Source organism: Dipodomys spectabilis, unplaced genomic scaffold (assembly GCF_019054845.1).
Source record: "Dipodomys spectabilis isolate Male_0828 unplaced genomic scaffold, ASM1905484v1 ptg000576l, whole genome shotgun sequence".
NCBI classification, from domain to species: domain Eukaryota; kingdom Metazoa; phylum Chordata; class Mammalia; order Rodentia; family Heteromyidae; genus Dipodomys; species Dipodomys spectabilis.
The window spans coordinates 475692-486015 of record NW_024871253.1 but is presented as its reverse complement, the minus strand read 5'-3'; the positions used below and the strand labels follow the sequence as shown (position 1 = coordinate 486015).

General features: G+C 49.8%; 1 protein-coding gene and 3 non-coding genes across 4 annotated transcripts; 3 read left to right on the top strand and 1 right to left on the bottom strand.

The window, feature by feature from the left end:
- Positions 1-2106: 2106 nt before the first annotated feature.
- Trnaw-cca lies at positions 2107-2178 on the top strand. The gene has a single exon. It is a non-coding gene; the product is annotated as a tRNA-Trp (tRNA).
- Positions 2179-2434: 256 nt separating this feature from the next.
- On the top strand, positions 2435-2516 carry Trnas-gcu. The gene has a single exon. It is a non-coding gene; the product is annotated as a tRNA-Ser (tRNA).
- Positions 2517-3182: 666 nt separating this feature from the next.
- Trnai-aau lies at positions 3183-3256 on the top strand. The gene has a single exon. It is a non-coding gene; the product is annotated as a tRNA-Ile (tRNA).
- Positions 3257-3860: 604 nt separating this feature from the next.
- Borcs6 (BLOC-1 related complex subunit 6) lies at positions 3861-5719 on the bottom strand. The gene has a single exon (XM_042670810.1). It carries the CDS (start codon positions 5651-5653, stop codon positions 4562-4564), a length of 1092 nt encoding a protein of 363 aa, XP_042526744.1. The 5' UTR covers positions 5654-5719; the 3' UTR covers positions 3861-4561.
- Positions 5720-10324: the final 4605 nt, after the last annotated feature.

The window sequence follows — 10324 nt, the reverse complement described above, 5'->3', positions numbered from 1 at the left end:
AGAAGTATCTCTAGGCTTTTTGTGTGTTTGGAGACGTAATGTCAATATGTAATCCAGGTTGATTTTGAACTCCTAATCCTGCCTTAGGCTTATGAGTATGTATCTAGGTTTTTGACATGTCCATGATCATCGTGGAACACTCCACAAAGAGAAGGAGCCTTGAAGAATGTGAAGGGTGCCGGGCGCTGGTGGCTCACACCTGTAATCCTAGCTACTCAGGAGGCTGAGATCTGGGGATCACGGTTCAAAGCCAGCCCGGGCAGGAGAGACTGTGAGACTCTTATCTCCAAAAAAACCACCAGAAAACCAGAAGTGACGCTGTAGCTCAAGTGGTAGAGCGCTAGCCTTGAGCTGAAGAGCTGAGGGACAGCACCCAGGCCCAGAGGTCAAGCCCCACGACCAACAAAAAAAAAAAAAAAGGTTACAGTTGGAAAACACCATGACCTCCTTTGCAGTCTTGGATTGTTAAATTTCTTTCATCCTGTTCAGGTAGAATAGACTAGGGAAAATGGAGCACGAGAATCAAAAGCCAGAGCTTAAAAAAAAAAAAAAAAAAGCAAGTGAATGCATAGTTTGATGAACAGCATATATACCTTCCCTTTTTTTGTTGTTCGATTGTTTTTGTTGGTCATGGGGCCTGAACTCTGGGCCTGAGATCTTCAGCTCAAGCTAGTGCTCTGCCACTTGGGCCACAACATTACTTCCAGTGCCACAACACTATTTCCAGTGTAGTCTGCTTATGTGGTGCTGAGGAATCAACCCAGGGCCTTGTGCTCGCAAGGTAAGCACTCTACCACTGAGCATGCAGCTCCCTCCCTCTGGCCTTGCCCACATGCTCAAAAACTTACTATGTTCTAGGACATGAGGAAAGACTATCTTAAAGACCCCTGGAAAAATAATTCGGTAAAATGACCCATTTGATTACAGAAGTAATCAAGAATAATCATTTTTTTCTTTTTGCAAAAAAAAAAAAAAAAAAAATAAGGAAGGATACTTGTCTCTACAGGCGTTCAGGTAAACTCATCTCTTACCTCAAAAGGAACACAGAAGGAAATGGACATCATGTCACAACAACCCTAGTAAACTAATCAGACCCCCACCAATAACCAGTAACATTTCAAGAAGCAAATTGGTCTCTTCTAAGTTATGGAATCTCTCTAAGTTTCTAGCTCTGGCTCACCTAGGAAGTCTAAAAATACTGATAATAGAAATTAGGACAATGGTTTCTTCTGGTGTGTGTCAGGGTCCATTGAGAAGAGACATGGGAGAATTTTCTAGAGTGATGAAAATGTCCTATATCTTTTTTTTTGGTTTGTCGTGGCCTTTGAACTCTGGGCCTCCTGGGCACCTGACCCTGGCTCTTCAACTCAAGTCTAGCACTCTATCACTTTGAGCCACGGTACCACTTCATCCTATATCTATTGAGTGAGACAAGCCAAGCTCATAAAACAAGATATTCTATATTTTCACTCCTGTGTGGACTGCTAAAAGACATCTTCATGAGCATAAACAGAAGTATATGGACTTTATTATATATCATATATATATTTATATTTAAAATCATATATTGAGGCCAGCCCAGGCAGAAAATTCCGAGACTCCTTTCTCCAAGTAACCAGCAAAAGAAAAGAGCCTAAATTGGAGGCGTGGCTCACAGGCACAATACAAAAATTAAAATACCCTGATAAACATTCCGTGTGTAAATTATGCCTCAAGACTGAAGTGTGGATCTTTTCTTTTTCCCGAATGGTTTTAAATACTGATGCTCTTTTCTGACCCGGTTATATTCAAATCTGCACCGCAGCTGGTTCTGATGCGCAGCCGGGAGTGTCGATCCACGCCGGGCTCTGCGGCCCGGATCCCCCTGCGGCCACTTTTCGGCGCCCCCTACTTGTCCGAGGACCCCAGGGGCGCGGCGGGGAGGCACTGCACACCCTGAGCCTGCCGATCCCCGCTCTGCGGCGGCGGCCGGATCTGGAAGAGAAGCCACCTCCCCAAATCAAGTAGAACCCCAGTCTGTGCGTACAAACATCCAGGTAAAGCTGAAGCCGGAACAACAAGTTGCACAATAGCCATAAAGAACCCTTCCTGCGTAGATGGGCGGCGGGCCTCGTGGCGCAACGGTAGCGCGTCTGACTCCAGATCAGAAGGTTGCGTGTTCAAATCACGTCGGGGTCAACTTGTTTTCTAAGCAGTTACAATTTTTTTAACCCTCTGTATTTAACTCTTTATCCAACCTCAAGTCAGAGGAGAAATAGAGACGGAGTTCACGGGGATTTCACAGTGTTGTTTGTTTTCTGCGCTGAGGTTTTTTTTTTTTTTCTTTTTTGGTTCTTGAAAGGTTTCTTACAACATACTGCTTTGGTGACTCAAGCTGCTCGGAAATCGGGCGTGTTCATATCCCAGAGAGAAGAAAGCAGAGGAGGACGGTGTAGACGAGGTGGCCGAGTGGTTAAGGCGATGGACTGCTAATCCATTGTGCTCTGCACGCGTGGGTTCGAATCCCATCCTCGTCGACGCGCTGAAGTTGGCTTCCCAGTCAGTTTTATGGTTTCTCAACACCCAAGTTACAGATATCATTGCTCTATCAACCTGATTGTCATTTCATCTTCATTTTCCGGTGCTGCCAAGAACCCTTTAATTGCACCTCGGTCTCTCGTGAAATTGACCTGGCCAAGGGATCAAGGCCCTGTCTCTTGTGCTTTGGTGCCGTGGCTTAGTTGAATGACCTTTCTGGTAAACAGGTAGACCCTGGGTTCAAATCCCAGAGGTTCCCCCTCAGGGGTCACTAAACTTTCAGGGAGAATGTTCTTGTAGTTTGCTTTTTTTTTCTTTTTCTTTCTTATCAAGTTAAATTATATGACTTTTCCACATCTCCATGCATCTTCTCTCACCCCAAACGTCCATTTTTTTTTTTTTTTTTGTTTGGGCAAAGGTGCTACTATCCTGTCCTTTGTGCATGTCATTAATTGCTCTCTTACAATTAAAAACTAATTCGATCCATATCTGTTTTTCCGTTTTGCCGTTAAGTTGAACTTAAGTGTTTATTGGATCAATTTATGTATATGTTTTCATGTCTTTTAAATTATTCTATCCTTACAGATGTTTACTAGACAAAGAGTATTAAGTAGTACTAGTTGGATACATTTATATACTTTCAAATCAGGCCTGCAAGCCCAGCTGGCCGGTTAGCTCAGTTGGTTAGAGCGTGGTGCTAATAACGCCAAGGTCGCGGGTTCGATCCCCGTACGGGCCATCTTTGGAATACTTTTTTTTTCCCTCCAGTGTAATTGCTTCGTTCCTTAAATAGTATTTCATCCTAAAACACTTAACATATTAAAAAGAAATTACTTGGTATTTTTAAAATGGGAGTACTAATAGTTCTTTTGACATCTAAATTTCAGTACTATAGCATAGCCTAGAACTACATGAACCATAAAAAAGACTGGTAGTGACTGAGATTGTTTCAAATACTAAAGTGTAGTCAAATCAGTAAAGCAAATGTACCATGATTAAGCTGTCAAATGCTCCTTCCTCCACAGCCTAAATATCAATCTACCATCCCACACCAGTCCAGGAGGCTCTAAGAAGTTAACCCCTTCCTCCCTCCCCCCCACCCCGCACACCCGCCCCCCATTCCAGAAACCTAGTTTGTGTCTCTTCTTTCATTCTGGGCCCCTGTATGTGATCTGTCTCACATTCCCCCTCTAACATCTACTGCTAACAGCAGGAACTATATCCTTCCCCAGCCAGCCAGGGAACTCCACATCCACCCCAAGGACAGCTCCATGAAGAGCAACTTTTATTCCCATCCTTTGGCTAGTCAACCCCCAGAACCCCATACAGACAAAGACTCAGCCTTAGCAGCAGCAGCAACACTTTTAATTCCACAAAAACTCAGAAAGCCAAAACTGATTAGAACACTCCACAACAGGTGGGCTTCAAAACCAGCGACAATTCTTCTTGAACCCTGAGAGCAGTGAGACCCCTCCTACCTCACCTCCTCCACCACGCAGCGCGTTCCTCCCAGCTACACTCCAGTTCAGGCTAGGGAAGTGGTGTGGTAAGCGACCAGGGAGAGAAGCAGGAGGTGATTCATCTTCACGTATGTATCTTGCCTGCATGGCGTGCGACCCATGACTACTCAAGCTCCCAAAGCCCCTGACACCTGAGAATATGGCCACGGAGTCAGATGGCCACATTGGGGCTGGGGGCCTCCTCTGTTCCCTTCTCTTGATCACAAAAATGGGAGTCGCGTCCCCACCCTCAAGCCCAGACTCAAGGCGCTGGGTTCCCAGGGATGGTGCTCTAGCTAGGGAGAAAGAGTTGGGGGAGAAGAAGGTAGCAATAAATGGCTAAATTAGTAGAAGCAGAGCAACATCCCGTCCCACCAAAACTGTCAGGACTTCCCCAGTACAACTCCTGCAGGCCCCAGTGAGCAGGCGGCCACAGGTCAAGTTAGATGCATCTCTCCAACACACCGGCTCCTGGGGAGAGAGTCCTCGGGGTCCTGCTGGGCCCCGCGTCCTGGGGCCAGGAACGGCCTCTTCCGTGCTCCTGATCACTTGCACAGGGCCTCCAATACTTCCAGTGTGCGTCGGATGTCTCGGACCTGGCGCGCCAGCCCCTGCACCGGCTGCAGCGCCCGCTCCAGCTCCTCGCAGCGCGCCAGCAGCGTGTACATGCCCTTGATGCTCATGTCCACCGCTTCCCCCAGGGAGTCCACGGCGTCGCGGTAGGTCTGGATGCAGCCCACGCTCAGCGCCGTCAGCTCCTGCACCGCGCCCCCCAGCCCGCGCAGCAGACGATCCACCCGACCGCCCAGTTCCCGACTCAGCCGTTCCAGATCCCGCAGCACGTCAGGGTCGATGGGCGGGATGCTGGACGCGGGGGCCGGGGGCAGGCCTGGCCGCGCCGGGGCCGGGGCCAGGGCGGCAGGGGCGGCACTCAGACGGATTTTGAGTTGCAGGTTGTTCGCCACGAAGTGGGTGAGGTCGCCGTGCCGGCTCACGGTGCCCTCCAGCTCCAGGGGACTGGAGATGGTGGCGCGGCGCCCGCCCCCCGCGCCGGGCTCGGCGGCCCCGGCCGACCCCGCGCCGCCGCCGCACGCCCCACTCAGCCCGTCCAGGCTGCGGCTGTCCTGAAGGCGGCTGGAGAAGGAGCGGCCAGCGCGCCCGGCCGCCGCCGCCTCCTCCTCCTCCTCCTCCTCGTCCTCCAGCGCCGCCGCCTCCTCCTCGTCCGCGTTCATCTCCACGCCTCCCGGGCTCCCCCGACGGCAGATCCTCTCCGAGGCAGGCTCGTCCTCAGGCGGCTCGGGGTCTGGGTGCCACAAGGACCGGGGCGGGCCATGCTCGGAAGCCGGCGCCCTTCGGCGGTCCTCGGTCCCAGTCAGCGCCTCCCGGGGCCCGGGCTCGTCCGGCCAAGCCTCGGGCCTCCGGTGGACAGAGCCGCTATGGGAGACCTTCGGGGTCGCTCGCGGGGGGCGGCTCACGATCCCAGCCTTCTCGGCCTCTTCCTCCCCGGACACCCTCAGAACTGAAGGCGGCTTGGAAGGCATCCGGCTCGGCCGGCTGCTGAAAACCGCGGCCTGCTGCTGCTCCCCAACAGCTAGTACGTCTGCTCCGGACCCCAGCCGCCCCCGGGACGACTCCATACTGCGAATGGGGGGCCGGAACCCAGGGATTGGTCCCCCCGCCGCCGCCCCCCCCACCCCTCAGGAGGCGGCGGCGCCTTTAAGGGGCGTTAGTAGAGGCGGGCCGATTGGCCGCCGACTGACAATGGTAAGGACAGGAAGGACGATTTGATTGGTCGCGACGATCAGGAAGTTCCGGAAGAAGGGCTGTTATTGCGCGGCGGAGCCCACGTGAAAGGCAGCGGGGAGGAGCCAAGGAGGTGACAGCTGCGGCGCGTCGCCCCGCCCCTTTCGGAAGTCGTGGGGACGGTTCTTAAAGGTGTAGGGCCTGAAATACCGGAGTCCCGCGGGGGCGGAATTCAGACGTTTTCCGCCCACGCTCGCCACGCCCACACTCTTTGCTTCCCGGGCGCCACTCACGGGAATCGATCTTGGGGTTCTTATTGATTTGGGGGGGATGGAGATGGCGAGTCCTTCTTAGGTTGAACGGCTCTGGCACCGAGTCAACTGGATCCTAGCTACTCAGAGGTTGAATCTGAAGATGTCAGTTCGAAGCCAGCCCCAGGCAGGAAAGTCCACGAGACTCTGATCTCCAATTAATCACCACAAAGTTGGAAGTGGAGCTGTGACTCCAGTGGTAGAGCGAGCGCTAGGCCTTGAGCAAAAGAGCTGGGTGACAGCACCCAGGCTCGAAGGGAGAAAAGTCTGGGCTGAGCTTGAACCGTTGACGAGTTCCATCCTCTTTCGTTAACCGACCTGGCAGTTGAACGGCCTGAGAGGAACTCACAGACGGTGACCAGCCGAAGCCTAGAGACACTTCTGGCTTTTGATGCTTTGTTTTCTGTCTCCTGCCCTCTCGGCAGGCCTCTTGGAGGCTGAGGAAAGGACAATTAGCCCTGGAAGAGACAAAGAAGGCTTAACAGGAAGTCAGATTAAAAGGACTAGGATGATTTGATGTGTCATTGCTGGTTTGAAGATGAGGTGGCCAACCCTGTGAGGAGGAATGTGGAAAGTTTCTAGAAACTTGAGTGTTCCCCCACCACACACACACTTAAAACCCAGCAAGGAAGTCAGGTTCTCCATCCTACAATCACAAGGAACTGAATTCTGCCACCAACCAAAATTCCCTGAAAGTGGATTTTTCTCCAATCTGCAGACAAGAACTCAAGCTGGCCAAGACCTTTGATTTTTTTTTTTTTTTAGCTTTTGAGGTTCCCTGAACAGAGAACCCAGCCATGCCATGCCAGACTCCTGGCCTACAGCACGGAATGAATTTTATGATGAGACAGAAGAAACTAAGAAGAGTCTCTGCTCTCCCAGAAACATGGACAAAAGGGTGCTGAAGAGCCGGGCAGCAGAGGAGTATGCAAGGATAAACACACTTCCCCCATGTGAGGGGATGGGGAGGGAAGTTTCTGGTCTCCAGGCAGCTTTTCAGCTCACCTCCTTCAGCATTGGATGCTTTGGAAAACCAGTGTGGTGACATGAACCCTGTTGACTGGAATCCCAAATGGACAAACCTTCCTTCCTGTGCTAGATGTGGTCCTCAGATGCCAGGCACACAGCGCACGTGGCTGGATCCACTCCATGAAGTCGTGATTCCCAGCGTCCAGAATCCTGTTGTCTCTCTATTGGTTATATATGGTTTTATATGTCCACCCCTTTCAGTGAAACTACTTGATTCCTAGATTTGGGGGGATGTCATACATTCTTAGGATACACATAATAATTCTCTTATTCACCTCCCCACCCCCTTCTAGCCCTGTTTGCTGTCATGAGTCAGGCTGGGGAGGGAGTTTTCTTCTGATGACATGCCCTGGGAGGACTTTCTGCTCCCTGTATTATTTGCTCATGTAGGTGAGACAGGAGGCAGCCACAGAGCCCTGCTGGCTGCGGGACAGGGAAAGTAGGAATGGGGTAGGGGGAAGAATCCCCTGCAAGCTGCAGAGGAGAATGGCATTCAGGGAGGCTCTTCTGCAACCCTTCTGCCCTGACTGCTTGCTGTCTTCAGGCAGCTAATATTCAGATGGCAAGATGGAAGGCAATGTCCTGCATGCTGTTTCACTGAATTTTCTTCCTAGCAAGGATTCGTAGCTCTCATGGGTTATAACTCAGGTCTGACATACAGAACAGTCATGATTGGGGGGAGTGGTTGAGGAGCGTATCTCCCTATGCCATAGGCCAACTCCATGAATGTTCCTTTTTGTCTGAGCACATCAGAGTATCTCATAATGTGTCCCAGCATGGGCCTCAGCCTGGGCGTCCACAGTTAGCAACTAATTGACGTTTTGCTCCTGTGGAGACAGTTGAAATGGAAAGTCATTCCTTGCAGAAAAGTATATCTAGGTTCCATCCGTCTACCTTTGGGAGTCACAATATCCTTGCTGCTAGGAAAGTTCCAGGCCTCACCATGAACTTGGTGAGCAGTTCAAAATTGCTGACCCTTGTTCTCCAGGGAATACCTAGGATGCCTGACCATGCTTGTGAAGCAGGTGCTGCTCTACTGCTGAGCCACATCTCCAGTCCCAAGTAGTATTTATCAACTGCAGTAGTGGGGTTTGAACTCAGGGCCTAGTGATTACTAGTAGGCAGGTACTTTTGTCAGTTGAGCCATGCCCTAATCCTATTTGCTCTTTTTTTTTTTTTTTGGTACTGGTACTAGGGCTTGGTCTTAAAGGTTTTTATTTTTGACATAAGGCCTCATGTTTTACCTGGCTGGCCTAGACTATGACCCTCTTATTTAAGCTTCCCAATAGATGCATGTCACCCCAACCAGTTTCATGAGGCCCTTCTGTCCCAGCATCTGTAGGATACACAGAGTGTGGTACTCTCCTGCCCTTGTATGCTCTATCACAAGATAGATGTGTTCCACTGTTTCGATGACTTGGAACATCCTGACATTAACTGCAGGTATAACAGTGAGATTCCTGCTTTCCCAGACACCTAGGTATCTGTGAGGTGGTAGCAGGCAAGTTTGGAAAAATGTAGTAGGGACCCATCCCTACAGAGGACATGGGCAGAGTTAAGCATTATTAAAGCACTGTTAAATGTTATTAAAGTACTGTTACAGATATGCCTGTTAAAGATAATTTTATTGAGTTGTACAGAAGGGCTACCATTGTTAGTACACTTTTCGTTTTTGTTAACTATTGTTAAAGCACTGTTACTGAGAATCCTTTGTTATAAGCACGTTTTGGGTTTTTAATTTTTATTTTTGTCAGTTATGAGACTTGAACTTATCATAGCCTGGGCACTGTCCCTGAACTCTTTTGCTCAAAGCTAGCACTCTACCACTTAGAGCTAAAGCACCACTTCCAGTTTTCTGGTGGTTAATTGGAGATAAGTCTCATAGACTTTCCTGCCTAAGTTGGCTTTGAATTATGATCTTCAGATCTCAGTCTCCTGAGTAGCTAGGATTACAAGCATGAGCTACCAGCATCTGGCTCAAGCACATGTTTTGAAGGCCCCTTTGATCCAATAGAAAACCAACTACAAGTATCCTTCTTGCTATCCTTCTGATATTACAATAAAGGCTTTCCCTTGAAACAAAACTTGACATCAAAATTTGGGGGAATGGGGGGAGGCAGGAGAGACATTGGGGCTAACACAGAATGTGTATGAAGGAAGATTTCCAGCCATGAAGCTGAAGAGGCAGTGAAATGAATGACAGAAAAGTAACAAAGGCTTTGTTAGGGGGTGGGTGGCTATCAGTGGGAATGAGGACAGCTAAATGAGGATGAACGGTGGGAGTATTTATCTCCATGTATGAAAACAGAACAAAGAGGCCATTTGGCATCATCAGTAGTAGAGTTTCTGAAAGCAGGGTTAAGTTACTAAATCAGAACAAAGTACCTGGCCAGCACTCAACTTTGTAAAGACTGGAGCTCTTACAATTTTTTTTTCTTTTTCTTTTGCCAGTCCTGGGGCTTGAACTCAGGGCATGGGTACTGTCCCTGAGTTTCTTTTTCTTTTTTTTTTTTGGGTCCGGTCGTGGGGCCTGAACTCTGGGCCTGGGCACTGTCCCTCAGCTCTTCAGCTCAAGGCTAGCGCTCTACCACTTGAGCCACAGTGCCACTTCCGGCTTTTTTCTTTTTGCTTATGTGGTGCTGAGGAATCGAACCCAGGGCCTCGAGCATGCAAGGCAAGCGCTCTACCACTGAGCCACCTTCCCAGCCCCGAAAAATCCTCATTTTTTTTTTTTTTTTTGGTCGTGGGGCCTGAACTCTGGGCCTGGGCGCTGTCCCTCAGCTCTTCAGCTCAAGGCTAGCGCTCTACCACTTGAACCACAGCACCACTTCCGGCTTTTTTCTCTTTGCTTATGTGGTGCTGAGGAATCGAACCCAAGGCCTCATGCATGCAAGGCAAGCGCTCTACCACTGAGCCACCTTCCCAGAGTTTCTTTTTCTTAAGGCTAGCGTTCTACCACTTAAGCCACAGTGCCACTTCTGGCTTTTTCTGCTTATGTGGTGCTGAGGAATCAAACCTAGGGCCTCATGTATGCAAGGCAAGAACTCTACCACCGAACTATCTTACCAGCCCCTACATATGGTTCTTTTTTTTTTTTTTTTGTCAGTCATGGGGCTTGAACTCTGAGCCTGGGCACTATCCCTCAGCTCTTCAGCTCAAGGCGAGTGCTCTACCACTTGAGCTACAGCGCCACTTCCTACATATGGTTCTTGATGCTTTGTTTTC

Excerpts from the sequence above, each read along its gene's own strand:
- Borcs6 (XM_042670810.1), bottom strand. The coding sequence starts at position 5,653 with ATGGAGTCGTCCCGGGGGCGGCTGGGGTCCGGAGCAGACGTACTAGCT.